Below are 22,524 nucleotides of genomic sequence, written 5' to 3'. Positions count from 1 at the left end.
ATAGGCTGGTCTTTAATTTTCGCCTTAGCAATCGAACTTATGACTAGCGGGGCATAAGTTCTTTAAGAGAGCCGGACATAACTTGTGGTATATTATGATGTAAAATATAAATTTATTCCCAACTAAAAAGTTGTTTGCCTTGAGGAGCAAAAATAAAAGACCAGCACAAAACAGGGGCAAAAGTGTAAATGACTCATTTTAATTTGTTTTCTCATCTCAAAGAAACCAAAACAAGATACAAGAAAAAGAGAGCAAAACAATAGAAAACACTTCAGCCAGCTCATCGATCAAGAGTGAAATCCCCTTCTTCTTCTTCTTCTTTGCTCTGTAAATCTCTAAACCTTCAACCATTCCATGTCTTTCATTCTCTTTGGAATCTCCTTTAGCTAAAGCGAATAGTTAAGGATACGAAGACCTTTAATCAGAGGCATTGCACTTGTGGCTAAATGCCATCTTTCTAGGTTATCAAGATATTAAAAGAAAAAATGGGGTTCGGTGGAATGTAATATGAAACTATATGGAGAGCTAAAGCATGGGGTGGAGGAGATTAGTAATTGAAGAACAAACTTTAGGACATAACTTGTGGTCTAGGCAAAAAGCTATGGGTTCAAAAGTTACGGGTTCATTTGAACCCATAACTATTACTCCCTATGTGAACCTTTTCGGATTACGAGGGTCAAACTTTATAAATTCGACCGTAAATTTTGACATAAATTTTTCAAATTTGTAAAAATAAAATTTATATATTTAAAAACTACATAAAAAGTTACTATATAAGTCAAGCCTATTAGGCGATAATTTATAATTCGGATAATTTATAAAAAATATAAGAAAAAAGTGGTCAAAGAACCACTTCAATATTTACTTATGGAACAAAGATTATAAATTGAAACAAGCGAGACTCCCTAAATAAATTGAAATTGAATACAGACAGGTCCACAAGGCAATGACCATCAACTACCCCGAGATAGAGCGAACGCATAGGATACATCATAATTAACTTCATAGCCAATCAATAACTAAATAACAGGGGAAGTTTAATAAATCTCAACAGATTAGTCATAGATAACAATATCTGAATCATCTTCCCATGCTGAGTCATAATCCTCAACAAATACATCACCTAAAGAAGCGGAGTAAATGGAAACATCTAAGAATCTCTTGTTTAGTTACCAAAAAAAAAAAAAGAACTCCCGAGAAATACCTAACAAATGATAAGTAAAGTTTAAGAATTAAAAAGCATAAGCTAGATGAAGAATCTATATTTAACTACATGATAAGTAAAGTTTAAGAATTAAAAAGCATAAGCTAGATGAAGAATCTATATTTAAGCAGTAAAAGAGAGTAAATGAAACCATTTTTGCAGAACAATTAATTAAAACATCACAAAATCGTTCTTGCATAGAATCCCAGAAACAATTCTATTCAAACCAATTCCACACACTCAATAAAACCAAAAATAAAAGGAAATTAAACACTCAAAAACCAAAGCAAAATATTCAAGTTTGAGATAAGCTCTCATTGACAACCCTAAAATCTGATTAATGCTTCTACAATGTGAATGTCTTCAAGTGGTTCGCAACAGTACCCGCATCTGCCATTTTATTTTCCACTAACAGCTAGTTGCTTCTCCTGTTTCACCCAAATTGTAAGACATAAATAATAATTAGTAGTATTCAATAAAAGACAACAGATTTATCAATTACCTAAATTAAAGAGTAATTATAATGTTCACTTAATGGTGAGAGTCATTTTCTATAGAATTATATTTAACTTCATATTAGTTGCTCCAACCAATACTGAAACAATTTTAATAATTTTTAGTCTTCAAATTTTCATCAAGAAATTCTCCAATGTGCTATTAGTATTATTATTAATTTTAATTATTAAAATATATGTTTTCGAAGTTATTTTCATTCACCAACAAACATTTTTTAGGAAAGTATACCCATGAAAATCAAAATATTGACTTTTATTAGTAAGTTTGTGATGTTAAAAAAAAAAAAAAAAAAAATAATTAAATTGTCATGGTATAAAAATTAAACCTAATACTAAGAGATCTGTGATAGAATGAGTAATACTAACAGATCTGAGTAAAAGCAATTAAAGAAATGGTGATTAGGGATTGGGATTTGTTACCTCTGCTATTATGAAATAGGATATCATATATGCTTCAAAAGCTTCATCAAAATCAGATCTCTCCACGTCTTTCATTCTCTCTGGAATCTCCTTTAGCTTTGGACAGTTCATGATACTCAGACCTTTAATCAGAGGCATTGCACTTGTGCCTAAATCCCATCTTTCTAGGTTGAAAAGATAACAAGACGAAGGAACTCCAGTTGACTGAAGCTGTTATCACTGCAGGTAATTTCTTTTCCTTCATAAGCTCTATCTAATAATTGGAGATCCCTTAGGTTTGGCAACATTCCCAGAATAGGCATCGGATCTTCCATGAGTTCTGAGCCACAAAGGATCATCATTGTGATTGAATTTGGAAATGGGGGCAGTTTTTCTATTCTCCCATCTAACCACAATTTCTGGAGCTTTTGACAAGAACTAAGAAATTCTAGGGCTGGCAATGATTCACCATCTTCACACAACAATTCGAGAGTGCTAAGGCTTTTCAAGCTGCTAATGTTGTTTAGGGAGTAAGATTTCTTAATACATACATGCTTAATTCTCGAACATTGACTAAATCAACAGGGTTAACATCTCGCCACTGATCACAACAAATGCCTCTAAGAACTTGAAGACTTGTGAGTTTGTTTATACCTTTCAGAGGTTCTGAATATGGAGCAAGTAAATGTCTTAGATTTACTAGGTCGGCTGTCTCGGGGGGTAGTTGGCATGGGTTTCCGTTGTTTTGGACATCAAGTGTCTGTAAATTCTTGAGGTTGCCAATGGAGGAGGGAAGAACAGGGATACCTCTCAATCTTAAGAACTTGAGGTGGTACAAACTTCCTATGGCATCAGGTAATTCAGATGTATGCCACGAGAATCCAAGTACAACACATATATATGTTGGAACTGATTACGGAACTTTATAAGACTTAACTCATAAAATCTCTATCGAAGAACATAACTGACCTTAACTTCAAGTTAGAAAGATCAAGTGAGAGGTACCTTTGTGCTTGACCATGAATGACATGTCTGAGACATAAGGAGGATATGGAGTGATTTCTTGGATCATAAATGTCAAAGAAGTTTACCTCCAATGCCTTTTCTACAGCAAGATCCCGAAGTAGATCATGAATCCTGCATTCAGTAACTTCTTCCCAATGTGTACGTGCCACTTGAACCAAGCTTCGTCTTATCAGCTCATTCAGGAAGCCTTTAGCGACATCCTCCATTCTTTCTTCTCCTCTTGGTATGAATCCCTCCGCCAGCCACAACCGCGTTATGTCTTCCGCACGGATCTCATGATCTTCTGGGAAAATACCAAAGTAAAGAAAACAGTTTTTGAGCTCAGTTGGCAAATCATTGTAGCTCAATGATAGTATGTAGGAGATAGGAACAGAGTCCTTTTCAGAGTCCCTTTTAATATTCTTCCAAAGGTGGTCCTTCACCTCTTGCCATTGTTCTAGCCCCTTTTATGCGAAAGTAGTCCACTTAATACAACAATTGCAAGAGGTAAGCCTTTACACTTGTCCACCATATCCTTAGCTAGCCTTTCCATTGTTGGGACCATTACCCGAACATCGAGTAGTTTCTTGCAAAAGAGGTCCCAACTCTCTTCTTGGTTAAGGTAACGGAGTTTATGGACAAAACCTTTGTTATCTGCTCTTTCGGCAACATCCTCATTCCGCGTGGTAATAATCACTCTGCTGCCATTCTTGCTATCCGGGAATGCTCTGTTCAGCCTTTGCCAATCTTTTCTATGCCATAAATCATCGACCACCACAAGGTATTTTTCTCCTTTCAGTAGATTCTGAAGGTCTCTTACTAGATCTATTTCAGTCATCTTTTCCAACTGATCTAGAGCTTTCTCGTCACTTCCTTGGATAGATTTGATGATATGCTTTAGGAGATCCATGGCGTTATACTCTTGAGAAACACACATCCAAGCGCGTTTTTGGAACCTAGAGACTATATTAGGACTATGGTAGAGTTTTTTTGCAAGAGTAGTCTTGCCTAACCCGCCCATGCCATAAATGGAGATGACGCTTCGGTGAGGCTCTGCTTTGAGAATTTCAGCTAGCAGTCCTTCTACAACATCTTGAAAGCCAACAAAAATCGGATCTTGATCATCCACATAGGAGGTAGTTCTCCTCAGTCCTTCTCCTACATAGGAGGTGTTTGGCCTCAGTTACTTGGCCCTTCTCCTGCAATATTATCGATATTTCTAATACCATAAGTCTCTCGTTTGCGAGAGATATCCATGACTCGCTGCTTGAGGGATTGGATCTCCTTGCTGACATTGTAGAATTTGGCCTCCTTCCTACAGATGCAAGTGCAAGCCTTGAGACGACTAGCAAATCCATCGTCATCGCCTTTACCAGCCTCAAAGCTGTAAGTCTCTAGTATAGCGACAGCGTCATTAGCAACAGAGTTGATATCAAACACCCATTGTTGAACTCTATGATCTCCAACTTGCTTTTCTTCTGCATCTTTGAGGAAAGACTGCATGTACAGAAGCTCATTTCGAAGCCACTGCACTTCCTCTCTCAGACTTAAACGCAGGTTAACTTCCTGTATGAGGAAATCCCCCAGTTTTTGAACTGCATATGACACAAAGGCATCAACCATTTTCAAGAGTCTGGAAAAAAAAGGGGCTGTATGGAAAATATTGGAAGAAAGCTGGAGAAAGAGAAACAGTAGAGATAAAACTAAGATCAAGTTGAAGAAACTGAAGCCGTTGATTGTGAGTTTGATAAGAGATGAATACTGTTTTTGTGTTAATGAATTGAGTGTTTAAGATGGTCCATTAATAAAGTGATTAAAGCATAAAAATCCGACAGATGAACATGGGGCTTGTGGAAAAATATATGTGGGGAAAAGTTAAAAGTAACAATAATATGTGTTGTACAATGGTCCACCACCTAATAATTCTGTTTGGACAATATAAAAAAAAGTTTTAAATCCTTCTTTTACTTTTTTCCTCTAAAAAAGGGGCTGTATGGGAAATATTGGAAGAAAGCTGGAGAAAGAGAAACAGTAGAGATAAAACTAAGATCAAGTTGAAGAAACTGAAGCCGTTGATTGTGAGTTTGATAAGAGATGAATACTGTTTTTGTGTTAATGAATTGAGTGTTTAAGATGGTCCATTAATAATGTGATTAAAGCATAAAAAATCCGACAGATGAACATGGTGCTTGTGGAAAAATATATGTGGGGAAAAGTTAAAAGTAACAATAATATGTGTTGTACAATGGTCCACCACCTAATAATTCTGTTTGGACAATATAAAAAAAAAGTTTTAAATCCTTCTTTTACTTTTTTCCTCTAAAAAAGGGGCTGTATGGAAAATATTGGAAGAAAGCTGGAGAAAGAGAAACAGTAGAGATAAAACTAAGATCAAGTTGAAGAAACTGAAGCCGTTGATTGTGATATATATATATTTGTTTAATTAAAGCATATAAATATAGATATATATATAATATGTTTGTACAATTCCACCACCTAATAATTCTGTTTGGACAATATAAAAAAAATTTTTAAATCCTTCTTTTACTTTTTTCCTCTAAAAGCACATTCTTCCAATTCTAATTTCTTGTATATATATATTCAGATTTATATATATTTTCTTCCAATATTATTAAAAAAATGGAGGTTCTCCAATATATATACTCCTATGTTTTAAATTCTTCTATTACTTTTTTCCCTCTAAAAGCAAATTCCACTTTATATGAAATTATGTACTCACAAGAATTGTAATCCAGACGAGAAAATTAAAGCAGGTGATTTGATTTGCTGTTTTGGAAAGATGGTATTGTGCTTTTGGGTTTTGTCTTTATCTGGATGTTTTTCTTTTTCGTTTCTTTTTTCCAATTTCATGCTTCAGTTACAGTGATTTCTATTTAGTTTTCGTGTAATATACTTATTCGTTAGTTAATCCAAAGCTGTATTTGAGATCAATTAAGCAATCTCAAGCATTATTATTGAAAGCTAGGAGATTTCATTAGCAGATTTGGGATGCGTTGTGACTTTTTGGCTTTTATCACAATCATGACGTTCATGTAAATTCTAATTTCTTGCTTCAACTGCAGATTATTTATGTGAATTAAGGACTACCAATGAAGTGACCCGTTTGGCCATAAGAATTATTCACTTTTTTCCCTTTTTTTTTCACTTTTTCAAAAATCAGTGTTTGGCTTTTTTTCACTTTTTTCTAAAATCAGTGTTGTTGTTATATATATCTAAGTTATATCTAAGTTCAAATGTTTGCCACCTTGTAGAGTTTCTCCACATTGAAATGTCCCAAGTTATAAATCAAGTTTTTTCTCTGCTAAGGCGTTGCATTTTTAATAAATAGCATATCTCCATGTTCTTTTTATGGAAGTTTTTTCACGGATTGCCCTTCAAATGCACTGTTTTTTAATTTTTGTCTCTCAAAACTGTGATCTTTATTTTTGCCCTTGCTGCTCAATTTAATGAAAAATGTTCAGACCTGCATTGCTCGGCATAAGTTTTGTAACATTTTTATCTTTGGAAATTGAACTTTTGCTTTGCTCGGCACAAGTTCTATAGGAATTAAGTTATACCGCATAAATTGTGTAGTATTTTTTAGATCATATTGAGTGTTTGAAAGTTTTGCAGTGTCCGGCATAACTTGCGAGATGTTATGATACATATGCCGAGCGAAATGTAAACTTTGCCGAAAGAACTATTTTGAACCTTTTCTCGTTATGTCCTTCTTGAGTGTGGTGTTACAGCAATACATGCACCAGGCATATAAGGTCGCTGTCCCCTTTGCTGTTTCCTCTTATTTAAAAAAGGCATATGGGAGAAATTTAAATCAAGTTGGCTGCAACTGCTGCCAGAAAGAAGTTTGATACAGAGTAAGTATATTTTAATATGTTGCTAGCTGTCATTTAACTACTCTTATATTTTAATTGTTTCAGGTTTGACCTGCCACTTGCATCCACGCTCAGTAATTGATGTCCCCCCCCCCCCAAAAAAAAAAAAAAAAAAAAAAAAAAACAGAAAAAAGAAGCAGGATATGCATATTACTTTTGATCGTAATCATTCTGCATAAAACAATAATTTCCAATTTGGATTAATATTAACTGGATTTGTATTCATTGTTTGTACACATCCCCCAGAAATTAATTTAACGTATATATCAGTATTAAATAGTAGTAGTAGTAGTAGTATAATTGGTTTGTTTGGAGTGGGAGACCTGAAAAGCATCTTTGTATACAATCATTTGATTTTATAGGAGACAGTCAAATCAAAGTTGGCTGCTAATTGCTGCCAGAAATAAGTTTGATGCAGAGTTTGTTATGAATGGGCCTGAACCAGTATTTGTAAATGGGCCAGTGGAATGGGATCCAGGGTGATAAACAGTGCCTTGTGGGAGCAATCGGGGTTATGCGAACTTCTCATCTCCTTTCTTCGAGTCTAAGCTTGTCATCCCCATTCTTTGTTTACTGTTTCATTTCTTAGTTTTCCAATTGTAATTTCCTATTTCAGTTTGTTAAATACAATCATCTTCCCCATTGTCGAGTATTTGTAGTAGTGTTTACTACAGAGTTAAGTATATTTTAGTTTAGTTTCTTCTTTTTGGATTAATTAAAACAATAACATCAAATGCCGATTGACATTAGCAACTACAGTATTATTCATTGTTCATACACATTCCCCAGAAAATTTAAAATTAATTTGAACAGCCAAGGAACTCCCCATGTTATGGCCCCGTTGAATATTAAATAGGAGTAGTAAAATTGGTTTGGAAGCATCTTTCTATACAATCATTTGACTTTGTATTATTCCATCAGAATAATGATCAGACATTTTACATTGTGCCTCACATAACAAACACAATGTGTTCTTCTAATTTTTTCTCCATTTGCTCTTCTCAGTGTCATTTGCCTTTTGTGTTTTCTGTTATTTTTATTCATCCTCTGACTTTACGAACACCCATATGCTGCCTCTGATTGTTTTTTATTCTTTTTCCCTTCTTTAGACTATCAATGCATATAAACACTATTTGTTTTGTTTTTTGGTTCTTGCCTTCGCTTTGAAACTCTTGCTGATGAGTTGTGTTCATCTACTGTTGTGTGTGAACTTCTATTTTCTTTTGCCCTTCTTCTTGGCCTATCTTGATTCATGGATATGCATGGTGTTATGGCTGACCTTTTTTTTTTTTTTTTTTTTTTTTTTTTTTTTTTTTTTCGTTTATACAAAGTGCCAGGTGTTTTGAGGACATCAGTAATGAAGCACAAAAGATCAAACTGAATTGCATTAGACTTTTTTGTTTTTGGTGTAAGCAGATATATCCAGAAGATACTGAGTGCATTATAGATATTCTAGGATCTTGTTAGAATGTTGGATCAGTTTTTCTTTTGCCTAAAGTAAATATGGTTTTCAGCACAACCTATGTGCTGGTTTAGTCTATACATACTACTGTTACCTTCACAAAAAAAAAAAAAAAAAAAAAAAAATTGCCAGGTGTTTGGAAAAAATGTCACTGTAAGAAATTCGGACCTTGTTCGCACTGTTGAGGAGTGGAAATCTCAGTTTTATATACCTTTAAGTTCTTACTGATTTTCACTTTCAAGTTGCTTTAGTTGTTTCGTTGAGGAAATTCATGTCGCGCCTCAATTTTTACTTCACTAGTTTTGGACACGGGCGTTGCACGTGTGTCCCATGGAAGTAGTATAAACGATATAAATTATATTAAAGATGCAGCGAAATGAGTTATAACAAAAATAATTTAGTGAAAAAGTAAGTTAATTGGGCGGTGTTAGAGCTTTTCATTTGAAGTTTTCGGATTCATTGGCATTGCCTGTGTATGAGGCTTTGCCTGATCAAAGAGAAAATACCGAGAAGAAAAAGTAGAGAAAGTGAAATCTTGGGTCTTCAAAAGATTTTTCCAGCTAGATATCAGCGTAAGTAATTGACGCATAGGCTCGATCACAATCAAATGTTATATTTCGTGGTAAATTTGGATGAAGTGTTACCATTTTTAGTCTTATTAGGTAGTGAATACAACAATATGTTCTTTTTCCATTTGCTGTCCTTTTGTTGTCTGATTTGATCTAATGTTGTTTCAAGTGGAAAATTCTAATGTTATATTTAGCTTATCAGTTTAGTCGGTTCAATTTATGATAAAACTGAGAGTTTCAATCATCATGTGCTCAAAAGGACAGTTGTTTCATCCTTTTCTATTTTAGCTACTTATGTTTATTATACGTGCAGCTGTAATAATATAGAAAGAGCATGTTCGTCGACTTTGTTGTGTTTAAAGAGTGGGACTTGTAGTGTTTTGAAAATTGGGAGAGGAGGAATGGAAAATGGTGAAGTTGTGGAGAATGTTTTAGCTGCCATTGAAGCAATTGTTGAGTTTGTTCCGAAAAAATTGGGTGGTGTTAGAGCTTTTCATTTGAAGTTTTCTGATTCATTGGCATTGCCTGTTTATGAGGGTAAGTAATCGACGCATAGGCTCACAATCAAATGTTACATTTTTTTTGGTAAATTTGGATCAAGTGTTTCCGTTTTTAATCTTATTAGGTAGTGAATACAACAATGTGTTCTTTTTCCTTTTGCTTCTTTTCATTGTCTGGCTTGATCCGGTGTCGTTTCAAAGTGAGAAATTCTAATGTTATATTTCTTGGTAGCTTATCAGTGTAGTCGGTTCAATTTATGATAAAAGCGAGAGTTTCAATCATCATGCGCTTCAAAGGCCAGTGTTTCATACTTTTCTATTTTAGCTAGTTGTTGTTGTGTATTACACGTGCAACTATTTCTAATCATTGGGATCATGCGAGAATTTTGCTCTAATATCTTGAGCAGTCATAAACTTTAGCTGATTCCTGATCACTCATATTTTCAGGTTTACAAAACTAAAAGCGTTGATAATTTTGGTTTTGGATTCTGCATAGGACAGCTATCTGTTATGACATTTTATATGTGGATTATGTATGTGCTTATTTTATGTCATAAATGCTAAGCAGCAGCAGCAGCAGCACAGGTATTATGCTAGGACAAGTTTCATTTTAATAATATGGTGATGAGGTAATCATTGGTATGGACAACAAAGGATCCGAACATGAGATACGTAAAATAAAACATCCAAGGTTCATTACAGAGCTTTTATGCAGAAATGTTGTATCTTAGATGGAAGAAATAAGGTCTCTCTCTTTGAGGAATGTGATGCAATCATCAAACATCTCTTCAATGGACTTGAATTTCATTCCTAAGCCCTCCAGCTTCGAAGTGTTGAATTCATAGGGAGGTCGATCCAGTTCCTTAAACCTGAAATAGCAGTGTTGGCAAATGTGAATCTTCATCAAAACGGTACTGCATTTCTTTCTAGTTTCTATTACTATATGATTTTAGCAGAGATAACGAATAAAGATGTAGCTATAGATATTTCTAGGTCACAGAGACGGATCCAAGATCTCAAAGCAGTGAAGTGCACCCTCTTTTCTTACGATACTCACATACATATATAGGTTTTACTTTTTCACTTCTATATGCATAGTAACATATACAGGATTTTGTGCGAGTGTTATCGTCCTATTCACAGAACTTGGCTTGTACATGTAGTTGTCACTTGAGCTGTAGGGCATTTAAGGTGTTATTTCATGTTCTTAATTAATGTTTACTTTGTATTATTTTGAAGTGGTGCTAACCTGTTGTATTTGCACTAGATTTTTCTACAAAACATTGTATAGTGAAATTTTAGCAAAGCAATGTCAGATGACAACTCCTGCTATAATCTGCCACAACATATACAGTCAGAGCTTTCTTGATTTAAAAAAAAAAAAAAAAAAAAAAAAAAAAAAAAAAAAAAATTGGTCAGACCTCTCTATAACAACATCCATATCTTCTGTGGAACCGATCTTTCATGTTATGTTATATATTCTCTATAACAACATTTCACTATAGCAAAAAAAAAAAAAGGAGTCGCCAAAAAATATCGGAATCGGAATAAACGCCGCTGTTATAGAGAGGTTGACTGTATGTAACTTGAGTTTGAGACAATAGGTTCAAATGCACCCATAGTTTATATAATGAATACGCCTCTTCTCGGGATTATACTAACCTTTTAGGAATAGGCAAAGACGGGTAGCGCTTTGATAGAACTGAGACAAGTTGATTGTTGTCAAGAACCTTTGAGCTGCAAAGGAACCTCCCATGAGCATTTGGATGCTCATAGACAAGTATATGAGAGAGTGCTACATCATCTATATGAACATAACCCATTCTTCCATGGAATTCAAACTTATCTGTCTGTCCTTTAAGCAAACCAAGAACATCATTTGGTGTTGAACATAAATCTGGAGGCAAACTTGGCCCAATGATGAAAGAGGGGAGTAGTGTAACAAGATTAACGTTGTTTTGTTTACAGAATTCCCAAGCAGCCTTCTCAGCTAGGGTCTTTGATAGTACATACCAAATCTTGCATGGAAAGAGTAAAATGGTGAGATCATTGTTTATACTTTCCATCTGAATTTATATGACACTGTTCTTATTTTGGTAAGTGTCAAAATGTTTGATCCCATTCTATTTCTATAAAACTTCCAAGAAAAGGCGAGAAAATATTTAAATTTTAGGATGTGTTTGGTATGAAGGGAAGTGTTTTCCTCGAAAGTAAGTAGGTTGCTTACTCATTTTCTGGTGTTTGATGAGTAAACAGAAAAAGTAGTCTGAAGAGCATTTATATAATTTAGGCAAACACTGCAAGGGTGGAAGTGGGATTGGTGGGGGTGGGGTAGCGGTGGGGAAGGGCAAGGGGGAAATGGGGGTGAGAGTTAGGGCTGCGGGGAGATAATCAACATGAAATGCCGTTTATGAAACTTTTTTTCCCTAATTTTATAAGGGAAGTAATCTTCTGACTTTTAAGAAACTTGTTTTTCCTAGAGGAAATGTTGACCAACCAAACATAGAAAATTTCCTCCATACTGAACACACCCTTAAAAGTTTTAACTGATATTCTCACTATCAAACTATCTTTGCAACTACTAATTTAGTACCCTTCTGTACATAAAGTCAAACTGATATTTAAACTTAGTACTCAATCAATATCAAACAGAATGGACAGAGTATTTTATAGGAAATATTAATAGCAGAACAGATGTATCTACCTCAAATTTTTTGCAGAATTCGACAGAGCTCCAAGATGATTCATCCAAGGGTATGTTGGGGTCAATGTCATCTCTTACCCTTGCTGTCGAAGAAGATGAAGTCAAAACCACACGTCTCAGTCTTGGATTTTTCTTACAGGATCTTAGCACATTTAAGGTACCATCTACTGCAGGATTCAAGATTTCAACCTGCAGCATGCAAAATTAGTTACTTAAAGGTCATTCACTCCGTTCAATTTTATATGGTACTCTTTTTTTTAGTCAAATATTGTCATATAAAATGAAACAGATAGAAGATTTTGGATACCGTGGCATCAAAAGTAGGCTTTCCCAAGACAGGTGAGGCAGTATGAAAAACACCTTCACAACCCATAATCGCATCATCAAAGCTGCCTTCATCAGTTAGGTTAGCCTTCACCAGATGGAGTCTCTCCTTTGCTCGTTGTAGCTTCCATAGATGTCCTACTTTCTTCTGGTTCCCTGATTTATTGACATAAAAACTTCAGTACCATGAAATAGATTGAGTGGATGAATCTCCATTACTAGTAACTATATTACAAGAATTTATTTATGTATATGTATCCCTTTTGGGGGCGGAGCTATTGCCGCTTGTCTCGCGAGCAGAGCACACCAGCAGCGTGCGTCGCATGATTCTAATGTGTTGTTTGCACTTGACTGGGCGGACAATTGACCGGAATATAACTTTGATTCGCCCCACCTACTTATCTTGATTGACAACATTAAAGAGAAAGCGACAGTTTTGTGTAACATGCTATGGTCTCATCACCCTTACGAGGTAGTGATGCGTTTCACACGCTCTAAGCCAGACCTGTGTGTGGTTAGGAAGATTGGCCGCAGAGCGGTACAAACCTACCCTACCACCTATAGGACGGCTGCCCGAAAAGGAACCCTTATTCATGGGGAGTCTATTGACATGTATAGATAGGTCAATTTTTTATCAGTGTATATATACTATATATTGAATCCCCTTGAAAGGTATAAATTATATTTTGACTCTCCCAAGTGAGTATTTTCGCTTACGATTGTGTGTAACTATTCGATTTCAATACAAATGTATGCAGGGGCAGAGCTACATCTTATGAAGGGAAAAGGAAAAGGAATGTTATGCAACTGATGGGTTTGAGCCATCTACCTCAACTGTAGAAGGCAAGGAGCTCACCAAATTAGCCACCCTCAACGCCATGAAGGGAATTCAATTCCTCAGTCGGAAAATTATATTGTGTAAAAGGATAGAAAGAACCGGAGTTCTTTATATATATGTTGAATCCCCCTGTACACGGAAAGCTTTAGGGTAGTGGCAGTTCAAAAATTGCTTTAGGTCGCAGGTTTGAATCCTTTTTATGGAATTCTTGTGTTCTTTTTTTTAGTCCCTTCGTTAGAATTTCTGTTTTCGCCATTGTATGTGACATAGACAAGTAATGAGAGTATGATTAGTTCGATGTACCTGGATCTCTAACTGTGCCAATGACATGATAACCAGACAAGAGAAGGCGTTTGATCAACCATGAAGCTACAAAACCAGATGCACCTGTCACACACACTTTTCCCTTGTAATTATTGGTGTTTTCTTCTACTACTACATTTTTATCCTCCATTATTTCCATGCTTTACAACTTCTTGATAGCACCGTGTTCATATATTGATGTGTACATATATAGGGGAAAGTTAAGCCTTCTTGAAGTTGGTTTAAAGAAGATGAGTCATAAATTTTCCGTGGCTTTTTTTTTGGCATTCACAAGCTGCATGTAGTTTTTTTTTTTTTGTTTCAACTAATAAAAGCGCTACCACCCTATTGTCGCTTTAGATTAATACTAGTATTAATCAAATTGTCTTTGTGTGATTAAGAGTTGTAAACAAATTATCTTTGTGTGATTAAGAGTTATAAGCAAATTATCTTTGTGTGATTTAAGAGTCCCAAGCAAACTATCTATGCGATTAAGAGTTGTATGCAAATTGTCTTTGTGTGATTAAGAGTCCCAAGCAAATTATCTATGTGATTAAGAGTTGTATGCAAATTATCTTTGTGTGATTGAGTCCAAAGCAAATTATCTTTGTGTGATTAAGAGGTGTAAGCAGATTATCTTTGTGCGATTAAGAGTTTATTTGTACTAAGTTTCATGGTTTAAATTTCTTCCCGAATACATTAGAAAATAAAGCATATCTTTTGTGCGGTGATTATTTTGTCAAATACATCTTACCAGATGTGCCTCTAGGGCAGAAATGTATTTAGGATTTAAACTTAATGAATTAGATCCTTTAAGATTCTTGATACGGAACTTATCGTACTATTAAAATTATAAGTTTAAATGTAATATTTATTAAAATTTTAGTAAATTTTAATATACTGTTGAAAATTAGCCAATAGGATACATTTGCCTGCCTAAAGGACTCGTTTGGTTTGGTGGATTGGGTAAAATAACCATGGTATAAATTTTAGTATTTGCTTATCCAGTGTTTACTAGTTCTTTTAAGTCATGCATCGCTAATCTGGGTATAATTTCATACACTAATACGTGCATTATTTTATACCTAATATATCATGGAATAACAATGCATGGGTTAAACATATACACTAATACGTGCATTATTTTATACCTATTATATCATGGAATAACAATTCATGGGTTAAACACCAAAAGACAAAATTACCCTTTACTTTTTACTTAAATCTATCATCAATACCCTTTAAATTTTTCGAAGTTTAAAAAATAAACCGATATCTAAAATAACTCGCTGAAAAATGGAACACATTTGCTCATTTTGACAGGGTGTTTTCTGTCTTTATTTGTTGCAATTAACCCCTAACATTAATATTTTACAAGTTAATAATTGTTTACGATTAATATCAAAATTAAGTTGATAGAGCATGGAATCCAGAAATATGTCAAAGCATGAGTTTAGATAAATTATTCTAGTGTGGGTTGTTGAATCCAAATATCTGCCAAAGCCATTAATGTTTTACATGATTTTCCGTACCAAAAGTATTTATTACTCTAAAATAAACTTTTTTTGTTTCCCACGATTGATCATAAAATATCCGAGAAATACTTATACAAAAAGTGCATAACATGTACCTTTTACATAAATTTTATACTTAACTTGTAAGTTGTAAATATGCCGAACTCCACCTTAATACAATTTAGAGAACTTGTAAGTTGTAAATATGCCGAACTCCACCTTAATACAATTTAGAGACTACAATTTAATAGTGAACAAAGTAATAAAAAGGCAACAAGAACAAAAAAAATCAACCCATTTAGTATACTAGTATTTCCAAATCAATTAAGACCAATTAAACCCACAGAGAGCGAAAAGAAGCCTTTCAATTCAACCCGTCTCTTAAATAAAGAAAGCTCGCTTTGGGCCTGATCTCTCCATATTCTATTCTCATCATGAGAAAGACACACGAAAGAGGTATTCCAAGGAGAGAGCATCAGGTCGTAACACCAAAAGACTGTATTGTTATTAGTTATAATAGTTATCCATACATCTATTTGGAATTTTAAGATATTAATATATGTGCATAAAATGGTATAATTACCTTGGAAATTTTATGTCTCACCTTGGTGCAAACATCAAAACTATGATAGAATTATCCCCAGTACATGATCAAAGATAAAAGCAGCTTAACCAAAGATAATGTACAGGATATTTCCTATTCTCATCCAACAATTGTACAGAATTGTCCCCATAACTCATTATAGTCAAATTTGAAGCTAAAAGTTCTATTTCTACATCTTGCAGAAGTTAAGGAAGAGACTTTGAGTGAAATTTTCCATGAAATAGAAATTCATAACACCGAAAAGTTGATATCACATGAAAACTTGAACCAATCCAAAATTCCTTCGAAGCAATGGCCTAGTCTCTACAGTTCCATACTAATAAACTTTAACAGTTTGATCATGTAAATCACAACGGATTTTTTTTTTTTTCTGGCAATACTCTGCTACTTAGTGTAGTTATACCACCAGAGCTTTCTAGAATGAAAGGACCAAAAAACGAAAGATAACGACGAGCCATCTAGAGCTTATTACGCTTAGTACCCTTTGATTCTACAGACCAAATAGGAGGGATGATTCTGTATTCTTGTTTTGCTGTTTCCTCCTTCTGCACTGCATCTTGTTTGCTGACATCATCCCCATCATCCTCGAGGACGTCCTTTGAAAATGCATTAGGATTTGCCTTGATGCAGTTTTGAAGAGCGACAAAGGGACTAACGCAGTCCGATCCCTACAGTGGGAAATAAGAATTTTCACATGTTAGAAGGATGGAAAAGAAAAATGAGAACACATTTTTCATCATTTTCTGTTCAAAAGACAATCTTTGCGAATTTCATTTTAACTGTTGCGTATGAATGAAAGGAAGATGACAAACTTTCTGATCCAGTCGAAATTTTCCGTAGAACTGCCTTGACTTTTAACTTCATATATTACTTGCTCCAATGAACACTTTGACATTATTATTGATCTTGACCGGAACACTCTCCAAGTTGCCAATATTATAACTAATTTTTAATTTCTTTTTCCGTGAAAACACTTTCCATTCAATAACCAAACCCTGAAAACAGCCTCTCTATCTTCTGAGATGGAGGTAAGGTCTGTGTACACTTTACCCTCCCCAGACCCCACACCGTGGGATTTCACTGGGTATGTTGTTGTTGTAACCAAACCCTGAAAACATTTTCCAGGAAAACATTTCCTATAGAAAATGACGTCCATCATACCAAAACACACCAAATATAAAAAGCCATAGGGCGCTTGATTGACAATTAGCGGGTAGAAGGACTTGGGGAGAAGGGACAAAGAGGCTTCTTCAATGCAGGGTTAAATACTATGTTGCTCGGATTCTCAAAAAATGTTTGTCTTACCCATGTGGGGTCCTCAAAAAATGCACGACTGTTAGAGGATCCGACATGCACCCAATGGCATTTTTTAAGTGTCCGAGCAACAGAGATTAAATAAACCAAAAGATTAAATGATCTCTAAAAGATTGATTTATGCCGAACTTGCCACTGACGAACCTTTGACTTTGACTAAAAAGATGCTCCAAATAGGCACACAATTTTATAGAGTAGAATGAGTTCTAAGACTTTACCATGTGAGATCTCCAAGAAAAGCTCGAAGCCCATCGGCAATAGTGTTGACTTCAGATAACTTAGTGATCCTACCGTTGACCTTCGACTGGAAAGCATCATCTGCTCCCATTGGTTCGGCAGCCAAAATGCGAATGGCAGGATTAATGGCCTTGGCAGCCAATGCAACTCCCGATATCAGACCACCTCCTTCATTCCAAACCAGAAAATGCAGCTGATTTACAAAATAAAATTTGAAGAAAGCATGTATCAAATTCTTTAAAGAGTTGATTTACCGCTAATTGGGACTATTAAAGTGTCAATCTCTGAAGCCTGTTCCAGAAGCTCCAGTGATATTGTACCTTGCCCACTGTAAAGACCACGAAACACATATTAATTGAGAAATATTCATTTGTTGTCTGGATTCCCTGCAAAAATGTTCAAATTTTGGATAAAGAATATTTTGGAATATCAAAATCTGTTACTCCATCCATTTTCAAATAGAAGATCAAGGTTGACTTGGAATAGTTTGTAATGAAATTGCTACAAATGTCTATTGTTTTATATTAGAATAAAGGGTGAGACTCATGTTAGTTTATACTCCCTCCGTTCACTTTTACTTGTCCACTTTGGACTTTTCACGCTGTTTAAGAAATGATAAATGAAGTGCATAATTAACCAAATTGGTGCATATTTTTATTGGATTTCAAAAATGATTTGAAGTGAGTAATTAATACTATGGGTAAAACAGGAAAAAATAAATTGTCTTATCTTGATATGCTAAAAGTGACAAGTAAAAGTGAAAATCTATTTTTGGAATACTGGACAAGTAAAAGTGAACGCAGGGAGCACCTTTTAGAGGCTGAGAAGGAAAATAGCATAAATAGGTTAAAAGTGAATCTGTTTACTCCCTCTGTCCCACTTTATGAGAGATGATTCGGTACGAGGGTCAAACTATCTAATGTTCGGTGTGAATTTGGACGAGGGAATCCAAAATTGCAGGTACATACCGAAAAGTAGTAATCAACGCTTTAGATTTAAAAGGGTGCTAAAGAGAAAAGCGAAATATCTTGTAAGCATAAGAGCCAAGTGTTCTGAAGTAAAACTCTCTCAAGACCATTTGGAAAACAAGAAACTCAAAATCTGATGTAATCCATGATAATCTATTGCCTAATATAATGAAACAGTTTCGTCAAGAAGAACTTTAAACAAGATGACAGAATGGAACCAAATATTATCTATTCGAAGATGACAAAGAAAAACAATGTTACCTTATGATGCGCCCGTCATTATAGGGATGTATAAGAACAGCACCAGTATCTTGCAACACCTTGTTCGCAGTATCCTCTCGGGAGTGCATCGATGGCTCACTCCAGATAACCTGACCACCGTAACGTTTGACATTCTCAACTTTGCATTTTGGAGCATTTTTTGGTATAACTATATATGCAGGGATGCCCCGTAGCTTTGCAGCCAACGCAAGAGCTGCAGCATGATTTCCACTAAACGCGACGAGAAGCAGATCAGGGGATAATCCAGAAAAATAAATAAAGATAGTAAACCACAGAAACCAGGAAGCTCTGAGCGAACCTGCTATGAGTTACAACTCCATTAACGGCCTGATCATCATCAAGTGAATAAATAGCATTGCAGGCCCCTCGGAATTTAAAAGCTCCCCTGATAAATTGCATGAAGCAATGGCCCTTAATTAGAACCTTTAGAAGCGAGAATAACAGAAACTTTAGTTCACTACAACACACATTTCCCAGGAACTACTTTAAAAAAAAAAATCATTTTGTTCTACGTTAAAGAGCTTCTCACCCCTTCTGAAAGCATTCACATTTAAAGTACAGCTTTCTTCCAGCAATAGAATCTAAGGTTTCTGAAGTGAGGACAGGAGTTTTGTGCGCAAAGGGCTCAATGCGTACTTGAGCTTGCCTGATGGAAGATATATCAGCAGCATAACCGTCACTAGATGTTGGCCAGTTTGGTTCCATCAACAATTACTATGGAAGTCGACACTCGCGACGCTGAAAACATGCGGAATTTTTCAGGTCAATCCAGTGAACATCAAAGAACAAAATGCCTTCCTTGAAAGTCTTTTGTGTGTTTTTAAGTACAAGAAAATGCACGTGTATCTCATATATAAGTGCATCTTTTTTTTTTTTCCACGGATCTCAAAGTTAGTTTTGAATTTTGATCCACAATATGGTGACGCACACAAGGTGATGTTACAACTAAAGTTAGTATACATAGTGAATGAAGGGCGTCAAGTGCCCCAAAGGACTTGCTTCTAATATGCTTCCAATAAAGACATTAATATCATATAACATGACAAGTTTTGTGAACTCGGCAAGGAATCAAAAGTGACACCAATATTTGCCTAACAAACATAGGGTGCTCGGCAGGGGCAGAGCCACATTGGCGATTACGGGTTCGGCAGAACCAAGTAACTTTGGCTTAAACACTATATTTGTATTAAAAATTCATTTAATATGTACAAATAATCTACCCAGAACCCATTAAGCAAAAAGAAAATTGTGGTCCAGAACCCATAAACTTGGCTCCGCCTCTACTACTCAGTGTTCCAAAGGACTTAAATGAACTGCATTCATATTTATCAGAGTCCTTCACCCGCATTGCCGGCAATTTGAACGAACTGTCTTCGGATCGAACTAGTTATATTAATCAGTTGATCAATCACGAGGCCTTAATCGTCAACTAGTTGGGGTCTGCTCTATGGATCATCTATATCCTTTCCACTATATTAGGACCCAACAACAACAACGACATACCCAGTGAAATCCCACAATGTGGTGTCTGGGGAGGGTAAAGTGTACGCAGATGATCCATTTGTCTATTAGGACCCATTTCATCCAGACACATGCAAATCATTTGTCTTTTAAGTTAGCGGTCACATACTCACAGCATTACTCCACATCCACTAACTTAAAATTCAACCTGTCAATGAGATTACCACCTTTCCCGTCACCAATAAACAAGATGCAAACAGTAGCGGAGACAAAAATTCATATAAGGGGATTAAGAAAAATACTAGAGTTTCACACCAAGGATTTGAACCTATGACTTGAAATAATTTTCGAACCCCCTTTACCACCACACTAGAATCTTCCCTTACGTCGAAGCAAAGGCGGATGTAGTTCACATTTTACGGGTTCATCTGAAACCAATAACTATACCTCAGACCTTGTATATATGTTAAAAACTTCACTGAATAAGTACAAATAATAGATTTGGAACCCAGTAAATGAAATGGGATATGGTAGCACTTTGAACTTGAACATATAAAGTTGAAATTTTGGATCTACCTCTGTGTCGAGGGGATACAATAATTTATATATAACCAACAAAAAACTTTTTCTCCTTATTTGTGTAGTATAATTTTTCGGCAAAGGGGATTCAGTTGAAACCCTTTACCTCCCTTAGCTCCTCCTCCGGATGCAAATTAAGGGTGGAGTTAGAAGCTCAAGTACGGGTTCGGCTGAACCCAATGGCTTTTGCTCAAACAGTATATTTGTATTAAGAAATCCATTAAATATGTAAGATTATTAATTTAGAACCCAATTATTAGCACTTGGAAGTCGTCGTTCTAAAATTCAGAACCCACAAAGTTGAAATCTCAGCTCTGCCTCTGCAGATACACAGGACACTTAACCAAACAAGCATATGTAAATACACTACTGCCTTGTTTATCAAAGAAATGGAAAAAAAAAAAGTAACTTTTTGATATATAAAACAACAAGAACTAAGAGATACAATATCACTAATCAGGTAAGCATTATCAAGGTGGGTTTCCCTTCAAAATCAGCTGAAACAACTCAAGAAACCATTTAGGTCCATGAAAAACAAAATCAACTTCAGATAATGTTTATACCCATTACAGCAAATTCAACAAAATTACCAAAATCAAGAACCAGTATTAGTAGATAGTAGATAAACAGGCCCACTTAACCAAACAAGCATATTCAAGCTATGTTGCTCGGACTCTTCAAAAATATCTACGGGTGCGTGTCGGATCCTCCAAAAGTAGTGTATTGTTGAAGGATCCCACACGGGTGCGGCAACATTTTTGGAGAAGCCAAGCAACTTAGTATTCAAGTACACTACTGTCTTCTTTATCAAAGAAATGAAAAAATGGTAGCTTTTTCATATATAGAAAACAAGAACTGAGATAGCACAATATCACTAATAAGGAAAGCATAATCAAGGTGCGTTTCCTGTCAAAATCAGCTGAAGCAACTCAAGAATCCATTTACTTCAGGTAATTTTTATACCCATTACAGCAAATTTAACAAAATTACTAAAATCAAGAACCAGTATTAGTAAAAAAGAGCAGATACACATACCAACTTAACCAAACAAGCATATTTCAAGTACACTACTGTCTTATTTATCAAGGTAAATGAAAAAAATGGTAACTTTTTTCATATATAAAAAACAAGAACTAAGATATCACAACATCATCAATCAAGCAAGCATATTCAAGTACACCAATGTCTTGTTTGTTTATCAAAGAAATGATTAAAAAAATGGTAACTTTTTCATATATAAAAAATCAAGAACTGAGGTAGCACAATATCATCAATCAGGCAAGCATAATAAAGGTGTGTTTCCCTTCAAAATCAGCTGAAACAACTCAAGAAACCATTTACTTCAGATCATTTATATACCCATTACAGCAAATTTAAAAAATCATTGAAATTAAGTTACAAATACCAGTATTAGTAGAGAATAGAAAGAGAAATAAGAGTTAAAGAAAGAACCTTTATGAGTGGCAAGAACTGAGCTGCTCTGTAGTAGCTAAAAACACAGTAATTGAAGTTCCCTAATATTGTAGTCTCACACAATATTTTTTTTTTTTTCTTTCTTCATTTCCCTAATTTATCAACCCCAAAAACAGTAACGAGACCAAAATAATAGGAAAAAGAAACTTGTCTTATCTTGGTGTCACTAAGAGTCAGTTTTGATGGGTTTATGGCTTTTGACGATAATCGGATGACCCAAGAAGTTTAAAGGATATTTTTTAGTTTTTTTAAAATAATTACTTTTCAGACTATTTTTAATCTTTTTTAATTAATTTTAGACAAAAAGATGTATAGAAATTGTATAATGGCTCATGAAGTTTAAAAGATATTTTTTAGAAAAAATTATTTTTTAGCT

The 22,524-nt window shown here is 35.0% G+C and overlaps 2 protein-coding genes, 2 long non-coding RNA genes and 1 pseudogene across 6 annotated transcripts; 2 read left to right on the top strand and 3 right to left on the bottom strand.

The window, feature by feature from the left end:
- The first annotated feature begins 397 nt into the window (after positions 1-397).
- Positions 398-2,378, top strand: LOC132043215 (uncharacterized). Its single transcript, XR_009411726.1, has 2 exons — positions 398-461; positions 2,236-2,378. It is a non-coding gene; the product is annotated as an uncharacterized LOC132043215 (long non-coding RNA).
- Positions 1,376-5,077, bottom strand: LOC132043214 (disease resistance protein RPP13-like; annotated as a pseudogene).
- Positions 5,078-8,297: 3,220 nt separating this feature from the next.
- On the top strand, positions 8,298-13,891 carry LOC132043218 (uncharacterized). Its single transcript, XR_009411727.1, has 3 exons — positions 8,298-9,050; positions 9,361-10,458; positions 13,334-13,891. It is a non-coding gene; the product is annotated as an uncharacterized LOC132043218 (long non-coding RNA).
- On the bottom strand, positions 9,072-14,042 carry LOC132043217 (tetraketide alpha-pyrone reductase 1-like). Of its 2 annotated transcripts, none has more exons than XM_059433697.1 (6): positions 13,717-14,042; positions 12,559-12,731; positions 12,252-12,440; positions 11,210-11,565; positions 10,213-10,416; positions 9,072-9,183 (listed from the first exon to the last, which is right to left on the bottom strand). In XM_059433697.1, the coding sequence occupies exons 1-5, from the start codon at positions 13,874-13,876 to the stop codon at positions 10,275-10,277; spliced, it is 1,020 nt and encodes a 339-aa protein (XP_059289680.1). In that variant the 5' UTR covers positions 13,877-14,042; the 3' UTR covers positions 9,072-9,183; positions 10,213-10,274. The 2 variants fall into 2 exon arrangements, with proteins under 2 accessions (XP_059289680.1, XP_059289681.1); XM_059433698.1 differs by having other exon boundaries at positions 9,072-9,190; positions 10,220-10,416.
- Positions 14,043-16,675: 2,633 nt separating this feature from the next.
- On the bottom strand, positions 16,676-22,287 carry LOC132043208 (serine racemase-like). Of its 2 annotated transcripts, XM_059433688.1 has the most exons (6): positions 22,128-22,287; positions 19,165-19,373; positions 18,934-19,020; positions 18,615-18,845; positions 17,640-17,713; positions 16,683-17,553 (listed from the first exon to the last, which is right to left on the bottom strand). In XM_059433688.1, the coding sequence occupies exons 2-6, from the start codon at positions 19,338-19,340 to the stop codon at positions 17,363-17,365; spliced, it is 759 nt and encodes a 252-aa protein (XP_059289671.1). In that variant the 5' UTR covers positions 19,341-19,373; positions 22,128-22,287; the 3' UTR covers positions 16,683-17,362. The 2 variants fall into 2 exon arrangements, with proteins under 2 accessions (XP_059289672.1, XP_059289671.1); XM_059433689.1 differs by lacking the exon at positions 22,128-22,287 and having other exon boundaries at positions 16,676-17,553; positions 18,934-19,058; positions 19,165-19,320.
- Positions 22,288-22,524: the final 237 nt, after the last annotated feature.

This window comes from Lycium ferocissimum, unplaced genomic scaffold (assembly GCF_029784015.1).
Source record: "Lycium ferocissimum isolate CSIRO_LF1 unplaced genomic scaffold, AGI_CSIRO_Lferr_CH_V1 ctg2202, whole genome shotgun sequence".
NCBI lineage: Eukaryota > Viridiplantae > Streptophyta > Magnoliopsida > Solanales > Solanaceae > Lycium > Lycium ferocissimum.
This window is presented reverse-complemented; position numbering and strand designations above follow the sequence as displayed.